At 39.1% G+C, this 18,418-nt stretch overlaps 1 protein-coding gene across 13 annotated transcripts in view; it reads right to left on the reverse strand.

Moving 5' to 3' along the window:
• LCLAT1 (lysocardiolipin acyltransferase 1) overlaps positions 1-18,418 on the reverse strand; it is a 206,142-nt gene that overhangs the window by 77,247 nt on the left and 110,477 nt on the right. For all 13 annotated transcript variants that reach the window (XM_070069730.1, XM_051839858.2, XM_008254571.4 and 10 more), the window contains one exon: positions 14,570-14,768. In XM_070069730.1, the coding sequence (XP_069925831.1) occupies positions 14,570-14,768 (199 nt within the window). The remainder of the gene's footprint in view (positions 1-14,569; positions 14,769-18,418) is intronic.

An 18,418-nucleotide genomic window follows, 5' to 3' on the forward strand; every position in this document is an offset into this window, starting at 1 on the left:
GCCAATCTGCCTAAAACCAGATTTGATTTGTAACAATAGAAGGTCTCAGTCTCTGTAAGTGCTGGCTGCTCTACAGATCAATCTCTTAGATATCCACAAGAGCTCATCTTTCCTACTGCCATGAATGTTTATAATACACTCATTATTTCAGCAGGTGGGAGTAGTACTGGTTCACTGCAAACATATAATACAACTGAATAATATTTTGTGATACGAGAAGATGAAATGAAATTGAAATTTCAGGGTTTATAACAAAGTTTTCTTGGAACTCAGTCATATCTCTTTGTTCTGTATACTGTCTATGGCCACTTCTAGTATTACAATGACACAAAGAAATAGATATGACAGAGAAACTATGGCCCACACTTGAAAAGGTTTGCTACCTAACCCTTTATAGAAACAGTTTGCCAACATGTGGACAGACCAATAGAACAAAACAGAAATGTCAGAAATCAATACAAGCATCTACAACCAACTTATATTCGACTAAGGAGCTAAAACCAATCCCTGGAGCAAGGACAGTCTCTTCAACAAATGGTGCTGGGAAAACTGGATTTCCACATGCAGAAGTATGATGCAGGACCCCTACCTTATACCTTACAGAAAAATCCATTTAAAATGGATTAAAGATCTAAATCTAAGAACATCAGGGAAACCCTGAAAGCTTCTGGCACAGGCAAAGAGTTCTTGCAAGAAAACCTCAAAGACACAGGCAATCAAAGCCAAAATTAACAAATCAGATTACATCAATTTGAGAAGCTTCTGTACTGCTAAAGAAACATTCAGGAAAGTGAAGAGGTATTGGACAGAATGGGAGAAATTATTTGCAAACCATGTCAACTGATATAGGATTAATAATCAATATTTATAAAAAGTCAAGAAACTCCACAACAACAAAACAAACAACCCTTAGAAGAAATGGGCAAAGGACTTAAAAAGACATTTTTCAAAAGAAGAAATCCAAATGGCCAAAGGATGCATGAAAAAATGTTCAGGATCACTAGCCCTTGGGGAAATGCAAATCAAAACTACAATGAGGTTTCCCCTCACCCCCCCTTAGAATGGCTTTCATACAGAAATCAACAAACAACAAATGCTGGCGAGGATGTGGGGAAAAGGATACTCTAATCCACTGTTTGTGGGAATGTAAACTGGTAAAACCACTATGATAGACAGTTTGGAGATACCTCAGAAATCTGAATGTTGACCTACCATATGACCTAGCCATTCCACTTCTGGGACTTTAACCAAGGGAAATGAAAATAGCAAAAAAAAAAAAAAAAAAAAAAAAAAAAAAAAAAGAGTTATCTGCACCCCCACGTTTATTGCAGCTCAATTTACAATAGTTAAGACATGGAACGTAAATGCCCATCAACCAAAGACTGTATAAAGAAACCATGGGATATGTACTCTCTCTATGGAATTAAAAAAAATGAAATCTGGTCATTTAAAACAGAATGGATGAATCTAGAAAACAACATACTTAGTGAAATAAGCCAGTCCCAAAAGAACAAATACCATACGTTCCCCCTGATCTGCGATAACTAATAGAGTACCTAAAAGAAATGCTGTAGAACTAAAATTGATACTTTGAGAAGCAATGACTTGTATGGCCCTTGGCTCAATTGTCAAGGAAAAGGTTTTTTTTCTTTCTTCTTCATACTATTTGCTGAATTCTTTACTTTAACACAGAGTTAACCATATGTGTATAAAGTCAATTAAAATAAACTCAGTAAAAAGAGTGGGGATAAGAGAGGGAGGGGGAAGTTTGTAACTGTAAAGCTGTGTAGTTCTGCATACATTCCTACGGACTTACTTCTAAGGGTATAGTTTAAAAACTTGCCATGGGACCCTAAATCCCATTAAGCTGGGTGGTATTAATGCCATCTTAAATGTTAAAGTGATTATATTACATGTACAGTGAACATATAGATAGGATTAAGTGTTAAAGGGCTCATACAAATAATAACAAGTATCTGGCAATAATAATAGATAGAATTAAAAAGGAGAGAGTGTTCCAACATGGAAAGCAGTCCACACAGCAGACTCATAGAATGACAATCACTTTAAGTAACACTCTGACCTCAGAATCAACCCTTAAGACATTCTGGTCTGGCTTTTGAAAAGCCCATGAGAGCATTTCAGGCATGGAAAAACAAGATATTGTGCCAAAAAAAAGTCTTACATGAAAGATCTATGTGAGTGAGACCCCAGTGAAAAGAAGTGGCCACCAAACAAGGATGTAGTTTTCTCTGAAGGGAGGAGAGAACTTCCACTTTGCTTATGGCCTTGTCTAAATCCTGATGGAGTTTTTGGATTCAAAAGGCTTCAATAACCTTGGCAGCTCATGTCAAGAGCCTCAGGTGATCACTAATGTCATACCTAAAAGTATTAACTGTTAAATTAACAACAGGAGTCACTGTGCACTTAATTCCCATGTAGGCCCTCTGTTTTCAATGAGTTGTATTATAAAAATTAACTGTAAATCTTGTTCTCAGTTTGTGTACGCAAACTGTTGAAATCTTTACTAAGTATAGAGTTGGTCTTCTGTGTATAAAGTTAACTGAAAATGAATCTTAAGGCAGAATGAGATTGGGAATGGGAGAGGGAGGAGGAGGTGAGGTGGGAGTAGGGGTAGGAGGGCAGGTAGGGTGGGAAGAATCACTATATTCCTAAAGGTGTACTTATGAAATTTGTACTCCTTAAATAAAAGGTTTCTTTGGGGAAAAAAATAAAGACTATGTCCTGTTAGTCTTCCTCAAAGAATTTCTTTTGAAAAATGTTTTGAGTTTGCAATTTTCTTGAAATGATTTGTTTTGCTCTCAGTTTTTATGTCTGGTTTGGCTAAATGAAGAATTTGGGGTTTAAATCATTTTCCTCTCATAATTTCAAAGCTATTTTCCACAGACTGCTATAATTTAATGATTAGTAACAAGTCTACTATCAATTTGATTCACTTAGATAACCTATTATTTTCCTTTGGAAGTTTTATGATCTTTCTCTTTTTCCTTGGTTTCATAGAATTTCACCCTATGAATCTAAGTTATGGAACTTTTCTCATAAATTCTGCTCATAGGAGGTAAATGCTTTCAATATTTAAGCCTTTAATATTGGAAATATTCCTTCCAGATTGTAATAAAATATTCTTTTCTCCTCTTTACTCTCATATTTTGGCCTGGAATTTCTGTTAGATAGATGTTTAAACTTCTGAATCTGTCCTCCTACTCCTTTTATTCTCTATCTCATCTGACATTGTGTTCAAGCAAAATTCCTTAGCTTGATCATCCAATTCACCAATCTGGTCTTCAACTATGTCTGTCTTAATAGTTTATTTCAACAATTCTATTATTAATACCTAAGACTTGCAATTCTTTTTCATAGCAGCCATTTTTATGAATAAATAGTATAATTAGAATTATATTACTGAATGTTTACTATATTGCCTGTTGCTATTTTAAGCATTATTCATTAATTCAATTAATTCTCAAACAACTTTATGTGTTTTGTAAAATTATTACCCTTACTTTATCAATGCGGAAATGGAAGCACTTGGAGGACCAATAAACTTGAAAATGGGTATCATTACGTTTCAAATACAGGCATTTCGGCTTCTCCAAATCTGGTATTTTAAATCAATACACTAAATAGCATCTCTGCAATGTAAACTTGAAAATCTCCAATTTATATAGTCCTAACTGTCCTCAAGAATTACTTATTTTTTAGAGATTAGACTTTCCATATTTCAGTAGTAGACTCGCTTTAAAGCTTCTACTTTCTCAAATCTTTATTAATTCTTTACTGTCTCATTTTGTATTTTTTTCTAGACTGAACAAAACTTGCAGGTAGAATGTTTCCATTCCAAGGGAGATTACCAATTGCTCTTGCAGGAAGTGAACATTTATGTTTGTTATACAACTTTCCTAATATGTGCATCTCTTCCCAAAATTCCAGAATGGGAAGTAAATTGGCTGAGTGATTCAGTCTCTCAGTTCTCTCCTCTACCCATAAGCCTCTGCTTTCTCATGTTACATTTATATGTCACCGACATTTTTGAACTGTTTTCTTTCTTTAGATGTTTTTCTTTTTTCCTCATAAAAACCACAGGAAAATTTTGCAAAGTTTTTATCCCATTTCACTGGTATCAGTGCATAATCTGTCCATGTTTAAAGCAATACTCAGATCTTTCTTGATGTTGTTAAGATCCTAAAAACATATTTTTATGCTATTTCATACTTGCATGAGCTGATTAATGACACTGAAATCACCTAAAATTGGCCTTCTGTTTCCAATAGTTTTCCACTACAGGACATTCTGTCTTTAACCTTGATTTCTCAAATGAGGGCTAGGATTTTGGCAGATTCCCCCCCCCCCCTTTTTTTTTTTTTTTTTGGACAACCAGAATTAGACAGTGAGAGAGAGAAAGAGCAGAGAGAAAGGTCTTCCTTTTCCATTGGTTCACCCCCTCAAATGGCCACTAAGGCCAGCGCGCTGCACCAATCCAAAGCCAGGAGCCAGGTGCTTCCTCCTGGTCTCCCATGCAGGTGCAGGGCCCAAGCACTTGGGCCATCCTCCACTGCACTCCTGGGCCACAGCAGACAGCTAGACTGGAAGAGGAGCAACCAGTACAGAATCCGGTGCCCCAACTGGGACTAGAATCTGGGGTGCCGGTGCCGCAGGCGGAGGATTAGCCTAGTGAGCCGCGACGTCGGCCTTGGCAGATTTCTAGATACGATCTGTGGATGTCAGCATCACTTTGCTTCTACTATCTTCTTTCTAAAACCCCATTTATGTTATCAGCATTGCCTTCTCAAAGCAGATGTGAGTAATCCCCAAGCATATGCAATGTTCAAACCTACTCCATAATTTATGTCACAATCTAGTTTTCTTAGACTCACATTCCCTTTTATCAAGTTTTATGAGTTGGGCTTGAAAGCACTGTTTAATGTATTTTTAACATTAAGTATCCTTTCTCAATAAAAAGTCTATTCAGATTTTTTATCTTTCATTTTTAGTGTAGATGAATACAGTTAAGGGAATCATAAAAACATCTGTACTCCTCTCCTAGTACTACCTCAAAGGTAGATTCTACTATGGCACTATGAACAGGACGTTAGCAGCAAAAAGCAACGTGGAAGAGACAGACAACCGTCTCCCTCAACAAGTTTCAATTCTGAATAGTGGCCGTTGTGCAACCAAGGAAATGCTACTCAAAAGCCTCATTTTGGATGAGAATGAGTAAAAGTATAAACAAATGCAAATGTTCTGTAAATGTATATCACGAAGATCAAAAGAAAATACTATATTTATTTGTATATAACAATAGTTTGGCTATACAAATAAATCCAGAAATCAGTTAACAAATAGTTTCACTTCTCAGAATTTCAATTTCTGCCAGGATACTAAATAATGAACAGAAAAAGTTAGGGAAGATCAATCTGTCTCTTGAGCTCACATTACGTTAGGTATTACTTTCTACAGTCATCTTCTAATTAATTCCTATAAAGGCTCTGACTTTTAAAAAAATGAATAGAGGATGGCAATTCATTTTCTGCCCTTTTTCCTGCAATAATCCTGTTATAGTATTTTCTATATCATTAAGTCTCAAATGTGCCTATACTGAAATACAAGATAGAAATCAAAGCATAAACTATGAGCAAGCAATTAAGTGATATTCTACAGTAAACTTAACCCTAAAGTAACTTCAAACTTGAAAATTCACAAAATGAGGAAAAATGGATATAACCACCCTTACTGCAAAATTTCACCAGACTCCACAAAGACAGAGATTCTTTTATCTACTTGCAGACCACAGACACTTCGGCTTGACATTAAGGACATATGCATTTATGACGGCTTTCATGGGCAAAAGGTTCTGGGTTGGGAATGACAATTTTAGGGTTCATTCTAATGTAGGATCAAAACTTATCTTTCATACTATATGAAATTTGCCATTTGACCAATTTTCTACATAATCTACCATGTGAGCTATTTATTCCCCTTGCAAAACCAATCCCTAAACTAAGTGCATTACTTACTCTGTACACTCAGAGGACTTTGTCTGAGAGATATCCTAGTCACATCTGCAATAAATGCAGTGCACAGAAAAAACCTACACTCAAGATATCCACATTCTGGGACCGGCACTGTGGTGCAGCAGGTTAAAGCCCTGGCCTTAAGCGCTGGCATTCCATATAGGCGCCGGTTCTAGTCCTGGCTGCTCCTCTTCCAATCCAGCTCTCTTCTATGGCCTGGAAAAGCAGTAAAAGATGGCCCAAGTCCTTGGGCCCCTGCACCCACATGGGAGACCTGGAAGAAGCTCCTGGCTCCTGCCTTTGCATCAGCTCAACTCCGGCCGCTGCGGCCAACTGGGGAGTCAACCAGTGGATGGAACACCTGTCTCTCTCTGTCTCTACTTCTCTCTGTAACTCTGCCTTTCAAATAAATAAATAAATCTTAAAAAAAAAAAAAAAAAAAAAAAAAGATATCCACATTCTAAGTCCTGAATTGTGATTATGTTAGGTTACATGGCAAACAGGGAATTAAGGTTACTAATGAGGTATATTTAAGATAGAGGATTATCCCAGATTCTTGTGGTGGGCCCAATGCAATCACAAGCATCCTTGAAAGTGGAATGAAAGAGGAAGATTCTTTGTCAGAGTGATGCAAAGTGAAAAGAGCTTGAGCATGCCCCACTTGCTTTGAAATTGAAAAAGAGGCACTCACCAAAGAAAGCAGGCATCCAGTAGTAGTCGAAAAAGGCAACTGTGGGATTCTACACAGAGCCTACATAAGGAATCAGTGCTGCCAGTGTCTGGATTTCAGGCAGACAGGACCTACACCTCAGACTTCTGACATGCATGAAGGGTAACAGACATTCTGTTGTTTTAGACTCTATCTGTGGTACAGGCAGCAAGAGGAAACTAACACAGGCCACACTCAGTGCCCTGATCAAACTAATATCATTCCTCAACAAAAGGAACTAGGGCTCCTTGGAGAAGGGCTGAGCTGTAGACCTGGGGCAGGGAAAATGCAACCTGGAGAGTTCTGTAGTACCAGAAAACAAATGAGTGAAAGAAAACAGATGGGAGCATGTCCAAAGGACACAGTTCTTCAAGAACTCTGGATGGCCAAATCTGGAACAATTTCAACAAAACAGTGTCAATACTGGTTATTGATGAGTCCCTAGCAGGATAAATAAATGGTGGAATAAAGAAGCAAAATGGAGAGAATGAACAAATGTTTACAGAACTGCAAAAAATACATGAAAAAATACAAAAAATACACCTCAATCCAAGAGATGGAATCCCCACGAGCCCTTAAGTGTGGTATGTTATTGGCAGCCAGGCCACGGGAAGGGGAAACAGCACTTCTGCAGCAGAGAGACCTGGCAGATATCACCTCAGATGAGTGCTCACAGGGAACACAACCAGGGAGCCTCATGTTGATGCCATGAACCTCCCCGATGAGAGGAGGTTGCCTGCACCTCTAAGGTGAAGCCCACAGCCCAGTGTCTAATCACGAAAACACATCAGAGACCCAAACTGAGGAACATTCTACACAATGTCCAACCAGCACTCTTCAAAAGGACCCCAAGAAACAAGGCCAGACTATCAAAAAGGGAAGAAAATTAAGGAAATCAAATGACTAAAAGCAATGTGGATCCCAGAACAGAGTAAAAACTTGGTGAAATCTGAATAAAGTCTGTTGCTTAGCTAACAGTTTTGAACGATTAATCTCTTTCTTTTGAAAAACATACTAATTATGATGTTAGCATTAAAGGAAGCTGCATGAAGAAAACAGGGAAATTCTTTGCACTACTATTGTAATTTTCAATAACTTTAAAATTATTATTTTTATATAAAGCTTACCTCAGAATGTCAACTTGTTGATACAAAATTCTGCTTACTTAAAAAATATATAAATGATAGTGACTTACCTCCTAAAATCAAGACCTAAATATTCTTAGATAAAGTTCACTAACTATACCATGTACTTGACTGTAATAGTTGAAGATTATCACTAACAACATTTCTAATAATGAATCTGGCATGAATTTCATTGTGTAACAACAATTTTCAGCTATGTAAGATACCCCTGCCCGGTATTCATTATACAATGGTGTAACACTCAGAAATATCTGACTTCCAGTGAAAGAAAAACATTTCTGTAAGATTTATTTTGATTAAAAAAAGGAAAAAAAACCATATAGCTTTTCTTTTTAACAGAAAATTTATATATATATATATATATATCATAACAGTCAATTCATTTCCCCCTTGATACTTGCAGTGTTGTCTTTCTTCTTCAAATCATAATCTCAATTTACAGATACTTAACCATGAGATAAAAAACAACTTGAATACACTGGAATCAAATTATCTGTTGAAATTAAGGTCAGCAAACAATGATAAGGTACACCCAAATCTCTCATCACTTTTTTTACTATTACCACCATGTACCACATTAGCTCCCTGCTAATGTGCCTGAGAAAGCAGCAGAGGACAGCCCAAGTGCTCCTGGCTCCTAGCTTTGGCCCACTGGCCATTTGAGGAATGAACCAGCAGATGGAATATCTCTGACTCTCTTCCCCTCTCTCTGTAACTCTGCCTTTCAAATAAATAAAATGAATCTTTAAAAAAAAAAAAAAAACTGATCACTATGAGATTTACAAATGACTTTTAAAAAGCTCATGCAAAATGGAATTAAAAGGTAAGTTTGTTTTGGTGCTAAAATGACATTTTTTAATCCATGCATAGTTTTTTCCAATAAAATTAAATTGCCATGAACTTTCTGAAGATCCCTCATACTTTGTGCTTCTCCATTTAGAACAAAGCAACTGAAAGCCCTAAAGCTTCTCCTAAATTATTTTACTGCTCTTAAAATCATCCTGTGATGAAAAGCATTCATTTTCGGATAATTTTAGAATGAAATTAACTTATGCAAAGGAATTCCTTAATTTTCTGCAGACCTGAATGTACTGCAAGTTGCAGAGGCAAATATGCCTCCTAGCTCCCATCTGGGCTGTCCAGCAGCCTGCAGCAATGTCAGTCTGAACGTGGGCATTAGAAATGCTCCACATCAACAGGATCTGCAATGTGGGTACCAACTGTATTAACTTCAGTAAGTGATCGGCTGGACAACCTTAAAGCCCAGAGCCATTTCTCCCAGCCAAGGACCCTGTCAACTTCCACATAGCTCAGGGCTTGAGCTTTGTTTGAAATTCAACACACACATTCAAAACAAAAGCCCAAGTTAAGTTACTTAGATCTTAATGCCATTCTAAAAAACTACTTAGCTCTCTGTGTAATCCAGAATGAAGTGTAATCAGGGTATGCTGCTGGGCACATGATGTAACTGAATCAACCTTTCTTCCCATCAGGTTTGCCCTCTCAACATCCCCACACACAATTTTAAAAAAAGAAAGCCTGAAAACTCGTCTCAGCCAAGCAACTCTAGCAACTAAAACCACAAAACCAACAATTATACAAGAACTTACTTTTCCATTAGTGGTAGAATTGTTATGTATCTGAAAATAAGCAGAGATGTGTGTGGGTTCTAGGCAAAATAACTTAAACACACTTAATATGTTCTGTCTCCTACAATTCATTTGATGGTTTTCATAAAAATCTGATTCATAATAAACCTTCAATAAAATTTACTGAATTAGTGAATAAATCAATGGATACTTTACAGCCTGGTGAAAGGGGGAAAGCAAATTACATTCTGTTATAATAATAACAGAATAATAATCTAGAAGTCATAGAAACAACCTGGGTTTATGTTCTCAGATAAAGCGAAGTTGAGCCCAAGGCTGGTTCAGAAGCCACGCTTCACATTCTATCCCGCCACCCTCTGGCTTCCCAGGACCTTCCCACTGCAGAAGCCCCAAGCAACCCTCACAGTAATAATAACCTACGTCCTCACACAATGCCTAAAGGCTGAAAAGGAGTGGTCCAGTCCCTTATCAAGGAGGAAAAATCTTCCAGAGGCTCTCTCCCTCAGCGACAGTGGCTCCCACAACCACCCCTGCAAACAGCAGGCTGAGAAAGCCCGCATCAGGCGTTTTCATCCTGTCATGGGACTTGTGCAATCACAGGTGCACGGTTAAAATGAGTGAAACACTATCTGTGGCCTTTAGCTGTTTGGTAATTCATGGGACAACATGCTTCTGGAAATCATTTTCGTAACAGTTAAAATGAATCCTTAAAAAAAGAGAAAGATGCTTAGGCAGTTTCTGCTTTGCTGTAAATGGATTAAGATCTTACTGGACAAATCATCCCTGAAGAAAACAATAAACTCTGGACATAAGAGGAAAGGAATGACAAGAAGATGCTGGAGAGGCACCAGAAGCAGACGGAGCAGAGACACAAGTGGGAGCTTGTGTTCACCTGCAGGCAGGGAGATGGAAGCAGGAAGGATGCATTCCCTTTTACAAGGCTTTCCAACCCTGGCTACATGTAGTCCACAGCAAAACACAGGCAAACAACTCAAGTGGGCTGGAAGGGAAGGTCTAGTCCTCAGTGTCTGTACTAGAAAGGAACAATCTCAGATCAATGATACACACGCCTGTACCTCAAGAAGCAAAAACAAAAGGCAAATGAAACCCACAGGAAACAGAAGGAAATAAGAACAAAAATCAATGAAACAGAAAAACAAATGATGGCCAGGTTGGGAGTAGAGTGGAGTCAATAAAACTAAATGCTATTTCTTTTTTTTTTTTTTAAAGATTTATTTATTTGAAAGTCAGAGTTACACAGAGAGAGGAGAGGCAGAGAAAGAGGTCTTCTGTTCAATGGTTCACTCCCCAGATGGCCGCAACGGCTGGAGCTGCACAGATCTGAAGCCAGAAGCCAGGAGCTTCCTCCGGGTCTCCCACATGGGCACAGGGGCCTAAGAGCTTGGGCCATCTTTTATTGCTTTCCCAGGCCATAGCAGAGAGCTGGATTGGAAGAGGAGCAGCCAGGATTAGAACCAGCGCCCATATGGAATGCCGGCGCTTCAGGCCAGGGCGTTAACCCATTGCACCACAGCACTGGCCCCCTAAATGCTCTTTCAGGAGGAGAGGAGGAAACCAATACAATTGATAAAACTCCAGCCAGACTGATCAACAAATAGTGAGAAATGAAGAGAATAACAGAATATGGGGAACGACTTAATGACTTCAATTTTGACATTTTAGTTTGATAACTTAGATGACACAATTTCTTGTAAAGACCAATGACAAACAAGAAACAGAATTAAAAATCTCTCTGTTGATGAAAGAAAAAATTGAGTTCATAATTAAAAACATATTTAAATATACTTGCTGAACAGTGATTTAATTCAGTTTGGAGTGTTGCGCCACCATGTATTTTTTTCTTCTCTTCTACACAGAGATTTCCTTTCTGGACAGATATTTTGATTATTAGTTTTCTGGGGAGTTTAGGATTTGGGGGGCCAGGGAGCTGAAGAGAAACTGCAGTTTCTTGGTTCACTTTTTCTTCCTGTAGCTCCTTAGTTTCCTTCCGTGACACACTTTTAAGAGGAGTGCCCTTCCTATAATGTAGGAAGGAATGCCTCTCTCAGGCCATCTCACCTGGTCATACTGTCATTCAACTCACTTTCCTATTCTCAGTGCTGTTAAGGAGGATGTCTCAAGCCCTGTTCAGTAATGTGACACCAGGATTAGTCTTGGTCTTTCTGGGGATGATTTCCTTTGTATTTCTCCTAAGTTGTTTGTGTTCCTACAGTTAAGCTCTTTCCTCACTCTTAGTACCCACAGGTATGCAAAGGTGGAAGGGAAGAAGGATCTCTTTTGGAATTCGCTTCTCTATGATATTCTTCTTCTTCTGATGAAGAAATGAGTGATATATAGTTTAACTTTCTCTGCTTATTGATGTTACAAATTTTTGGAAGGGTGAAGAAAAAAGTGAGAAGGCTTTTAAATATGGGTTTCATCTCTATCAGAAATGTATCTGTGACTTTTTAATTTCACTTTCTATTTTTTGTCAATGTCAGATTTTTTTTTTAAGATTTTATTTATGTGAAAGGCAGAGAGACAGAGACAGAGAGATCCTTCATCTGCTGGCTCACTACCCAAGAGGTCACAATGGTTGGGACTGGGCCAGGCAGAAGACAGGAGCCAGCAACTCCATCTGGATCTCCTAAAAGGGCTGGAAGGTCCCAGGTACCTGGGGGCATTGTTTACTGCTTTCCCAGGTACATTATCAGGAAGTTGGATCAAAAGCAGAACAGCAGAGACTCTTCAGCAGTCAGAATAGGAAACTGGTATCACAAGCAGTGGCTCATCACTGCGCCAAAATGCAGGCCCCAATGTTGTCCGATTTTGTCAGTTACATTTTTCTATATGACTTTTTAAAATTTTACGCATACTTTCAAACTCACTGGCATGAAACTACTGTAATATTCTGTTACTATACTTCATATAAAATCGGTAATAAATAAAACATTATCATTCTTGCCATTTTTTTTTTTAAGACATCTATCAGTTTTTTAAAATACTGAGATCTCAGGGCCAGCACTGTGGTGTAGAGGGTAAAGCTGCCACCTGCAATGTTGGCATCCCATATGGTTGCCAGTTCAGGTCCGGGCTGCTCCACTTCTGATCCAGCTCTCTGCTATGGCCTGGGAAAGCAGTAAAAGATGGCCCAAGTCCTTAGACTCTTGCACCCGCATGGGAGACCCGGAAGAAGCTCCTTGGCTTCAGATCAGCCTAGCTCTGGCCATTGAGGCCATCTGGGGAATAACCAGCGGATGGAATACTTTCTCTCTGCCTCTGCCTCTCTGTAACTCTGCCTTTCAAATAAATAAACAAATCTTTCTCTTTTTTTTAAGAAAAATACTGAGATCTCTAACACACATTCCATCAAAAGATGAGGTCTAGGTGCCAGTGCTGTGGCGCACAAGGTTAAGCTTCCACCTGGGTGCCAGCATCCCATATGGAGTCCTGGCTGCTGCACTTCCGACCCAGCATCCCCGCTTATGGCCTGGGAAGGCAGTGGTGGATGGCCCAAGTACTTGGGCCCCTGCACATGTGTGGGAGACCCGGAAGAAACTCGTGGCTTCAGACTGGCCAGCTCTGGCTGCTGCAGCCATCTGGGGAGTGAATCAGCAGATAGAAGACCTTTCTCTGTCTCTCCTTCTCTCTGTAACTCTGTCTCTCATTAAGTAAATATTAAAAAAAAAAAAAAATGAGGTCTATGCTCCTTCCCCTAGAATCTTTGAGGGCACTGACTACTTTTTCCAATAACACATGGCAGATGTGATGCTATATATGAATTCTGTGGCTGGGCCACAAAACCCCTTGCAGCTACTTACTGGTTCTCCAGAGATGTTTGCTCTGGGGGAAGCCAGTTGCCAAGTAAGGCAACTGTATTGGAAAAGTGACAAAGAGAAAGAAAACTATGAGCATGAAGGGAACTAAACCTCAAATACACTGAATAAATCACCTACCATCTCCTTACTAGTCAGCTTTGAGAATAAGGCCAGTCTTTTGCCCTGACAAATCACAAGTCATCTCAGTCCGCTAAGAAAGGCAGAGTTCAAATAGGAACTGTTATAAAGGCCAACCACAGAAGTAGATGTCATGGATGTATTGTGGAACTTCATAAACTCGTATGTGAATAACTGGTCTCAATATAGTTATAGTCTGTTCCTCACCCCTGCTTCACATCAACTTACAGGTTGCGAAAGCGGGCAATTTAGTTTTAACATGCAATGTTCAAATATTCCTACTTCTCCATCACATAGTCAACATGATGTTGTATTCTTAACCACTTAAAGACCAAAAAGGAGGGGGGGCTAGTGTTATGGTATAGCTGGTAAAGCTGCCACCTAGGATGTCGACATCCCATATGGGTGCTTGCTCATGTCCCTGCTGTTCCACTTCTGATCCAGTTCCCTGCTAATGGCCTGGGAAAAGCAGTGGAAGAAGGCCCAAGTGCTGGGGCCCCTGCCAACCACATGGGGTACTCAGATGAAGCTCCTGCCTCCTGGCTTCAGCCAGGCCCAGCCCCGGCTGTTGAGGCCATCTGAGGAGTGAACCAGCATGTGGAAGATCTCAGTCTCTGTTTCTCCCTCTCTCTCTGTAACACGGACTTTTAAAATAAATAAATCTTAAAGAGAGAGAGAGAGAGAGAGATGGATGGATTAGGGAAATTCAGAAAATAATCGCACCTAGTATAATGCTTGAATGTGAATAAATCAGTCAATTTCAAGCAACTTGAACACTCAAGGGACCAGAACAGACTGGCCTAAATTGCATTACATGCAAGAAAGTTACAGAAGTTTTTAATTCATATCCTTCAAAGTGATGCTCATCAGAAAAGATATTTAATTCCTTGAAAATAGTTTATTTTCTCTTTCACAGTTGAGAGATTTCAAAAAATGATTACAATAAAGTCACCTATTACGACCTACGGAAAAAAATAAACTGGTATTGTTTATAAAAAGCCTATTGAGGAAAATATCAGGATGGCTCTTAATATTTAAGGAGAGTTGACCAACTTCTTCTATACTTTTAGGGTATATAAAATAAACAAACCCTTAAAATCATGCATGAATAACCTACCAAATCCAGGAACGCTTTTGAGGCTGGCTTTGAGGCAAATTTTCTCCAGCCTGAGGTAGCTGTATCTCATCAGACAATTCCACAGGAACATCCAGTCCATTCTGGTACGATGGTTCATGATAATGACACTTCTTTCTCCAGGAACAAATGCATCGCCTGTTATAATCACTTTTACACCAAACATAGTCTCCAATAATGCCTGAGGAAAAAAAATCCAGATTTTCAGCAATTTAAAGTTAAGATTTCCCACAGATAAAATTCATCATGGTATATAAAAACTTCCTATGATTTCTAATATATAAAAGTATAGTGTGTCCCATGACTCTTGCTTCTATAACATATCAGAGGGGAAAAGTTAATCTAGAAGAATGAGACTATGAAGCACTATTTCTAATTTCAGTTTTTCTACTCATTTAGGTTTCTTGAAGTTTTCTGACTTTTTAAATGCCAGTTATCCTTGAAATCTTCAAGATATATTATTAAGTTAAAAATAAAATAGTTCAGAAGGTTTAAGTAAGATTTCACTGTCTAATTTTTAAGAATAAAGATATGTATGATTTTATTTTCAAGAAATAGTCAAAAATTGAACAATAGGGATTGGGCTAGAGAAAAAGTTGAACTTTTCATTTTATACCTTTCTGTACTTTGATCTTTTTTTTAAACAAAAATACACAACTGTTTGAACAGTATTCAAAGAATATGATAATTACATATCTGCTAAAATGCCACAGCCATAGCCCTTCAAGTGTGCCTGGAACATTGTAGATGCATAAGCATTTGTTAGATTTATTTTAGCAATCTTTCTGATGGCCAGGAATATAATACACTTAAAATATTCAGAAGAAAAGTATATTACAGATTGGAGATCTTTAAAGTAAAATAATAGACAAGAAAATCTGAATTATTTAAATTTTCAAATTATTTACATGTATCAATTTATTGATTAATATTTGGCCCAACTATTAATGGAGGGAAAATTAATCCAAAGGCAGCTAAGGCAAATATCATGATAACCTTGATCAAAATGCAGCAAACAAAAACAGTAGGAAATACTACAGCAATGAAAATAAATGAACTACAGGTATATAAAACAACACAGAAGATAGACACAGGGGCCAGCACTGTGGCATAGTAGTAGCTGCTGCCTGTGCCACTGGCATCCCACACGAGGGCGGTTTTAGTCGTGGCTGCTCCACTTCTGGAGAAGCTCCCTGTTAAAGTGCTGGGAAGGCAACAGGCTTGGGCCTATGCACCCACTTGGGAGACCTGGAGGAAGCTCCTGGCTCCTGGCTGTGGACTGACCCAGCTCCAGCCATTATGGCCATTTAGGGAGTGAGCAAGCAGATGGAAGATCTCTCTGTCTCTCCCTCTGGTCTCTCTAACTCTGCCTTTCAAATAAACAAATCTTAAAAAAAAAGATATATACAAGCACAATGTTGAGATGGAAGCAAAACAAACAATAAAGCAAATATACAATGAATGGCCACACAAGAAAGAGATAAATATATTACATATAAATATATTTTATATAAGGATATAATATATATTATATAAATATATAAATGGTAAAATTACAAAGGTGATAACTATCTTACAAGTCACATTAATGGCTACTTCTACTAAAAATGAATTTTGATTAGGATAGGTAGCTTGCTAGAGCACTGGCAATGTTCTATTTCTTGACCTGGGTGATACCTGCACTTAAAATTACTCATTAAAGTACTCATTTGTGTTTTATTACCTTTTCAGGATAACTGTTACAATAAACAGCTTTAAAAAAATACAATATAACATAATTAGTTCTCAAAAACATAATAAACAAGATCAAAAAAATTTAATTTAAGGGGCTGGCACTGGATATGCAGTGCCAGTATCTGATATGGGCACCAGTTCGAGTCCTGGCTGCTCCACTTCCAATCCAGCTCCCTGCTGGTGCTCCTGGGAAGGCAACAGAGAATGACCCAAGTGGCTGGGCCCCTGCACCCATGTGGGAAACTTGGAGGAAGTTCCTGGCTCCTGGCTTCTAAGTGGCCCAGCTCCAGCCATTGCAGCCATTCGGGGAATGAACCAATGGATGAAGGATCTATCTCTCTGCCTCTCTGTAACTCTGCCTTTCAAACAAATAAATCTTTTTTAAAAATTTAATTTAAAAAGTACTAGAAAAATCAAAAGAAGTTATAAATATTAGAAGCTGGGGCTGATACTATGGCACAGCATGTTAACCTGCTGTCTACAGAGCCAGCATGTCATATGGACACTGGTTCCAGTCCCAGCTGCTCCATCCAGCTCCTTGCTAATGTGCCTGGGAAAGCAGCAGAAGATGGCCAGGTGCTTGGGCTAGTGTCACCCACATGGGAGACCCGGATGAAGCTCCTGGCTTCAGGTCTGGCCCAGCCCAGCAGTGGCTGTTGCAGCCATTTGGGGAGGGAACCAGCAGATGGAAGATCCCTCTCTTCGTCTCTCCCTCTCTTTCTGTAATTCTGACTTCCAAATAAATAAATCAATAAATCCTTTTTTAAAAAAAAAAAAAAAAAAGCTGTAAGCCCAATGTTATAGAGTCACAATAACACTCTAACAGAGGAAAACAAGATCATCTAAAGTATCTATAGAAATTCTAAATGTTTCCATTATAAGCTACTTCTAGACTTTACACCAGGCATTTATATACCTGAATTTGCACATAGGTACTTTACCAAAAACAAAATGCCTGTACTTTTCGTGGTTTTTTTTTTTTTTTTTTTTTTTTTTTTTTTGGACAGGCAGAGTTAGACAGTGAGAGAGAAAGAAACAGAGAGAAAGGCCTTTCTTTCCATTGGTTCACCCCCCAAATGGCCGCCACGGCCGGCGCACTGCGCCAATCCGAAGCCAGGAGCCAGGTGTTTCCTCCTGGTCTCCCATGTGGGTGCAGGGCCCAAGCAATTGGGCCATCCTCCACTGCCTTCCCAGGCCACAGCAGAGAGCCAGATTGGAAGAGGAGCAACTGGGACAGAATCCCACGCCCCAACTGGGACTAGAACCCGGGGTGCTGGCGCCACAGGCGGAGGATTAGCCAAGTGAGCTGTGGCACCAGCCATGCCTGTACTTTTCATCAAATTTTCCCAAAGGTTCTTTTAACTGCTCAAATAATTATAATTCCTATTCCAAAAAGACTCTGGGAAGTTAAGAACCTATATGGAAGATTTCATAATAGAGATGATTATACCAGAGTGCTCCAAACTTGGACCCACAGCAAGAAATATTCTTTTTTCTACTTATAAATTTAAAGGGCCATCAACTATCAAAACATATCACTGAATTCTATGTCTTGGCCCAGAAAATGTATGTGAAATCACTACACAGGTTAGTCTGGCTTACCTCCACTCTACTTTCAAATTATATTTGCTGGCCGGTGCCATGGCTCAATAGGCTAATCCTCCGCCTTGCGGCGCCGGCACACTGGGTTCTAGTCCCGGTCAGGGCACCAGATTCTGTCCCAGTTGCCCCCCTTCCAGGCCAGCTCTCTGCTGTGGCCAGGGAGTGCAGTGGAGGATGGCCCAAGTGCTTGGGCCCTGCACCCCATGGGAGACCAGGAGAAGCACCTGGCTCCTGCCTTCGGATCAGCGCGGCGCGCTGGCCATTGGAGGATGAACCAATGGCAAAAGGAAGACCTTTCTCTCTGTCTCTCCCTCTCACTGTCCACTGTGCCTGTCAAAAAAAAAAACACACAAATTATATTTACTATTTTCAACTTTTGCTAAGAACTGAAATGAAGAATTTCTTTCACAAAATTGGTAGGAATAAGAAACTTGATTATTAATTGTGTGATATTATAAACAGAGAAGTGCTAAAAATCTTACAAAACCCAATCCT

Source organism: Oryctolagus cuniculus, chromosome 2, assembly GCF_964237555.1.
Source record: "Oryctolagus cuniculus chromosome 2, mOryCun1.1, whole genome shotgun sequence".
NCBI classification, from domain to species: Eukaryota; Metazoa; Chordata; class Mammalia; order Lagomorpha; family Leporidae; genus Oryctolagus; species Oryctolagus cuniculus.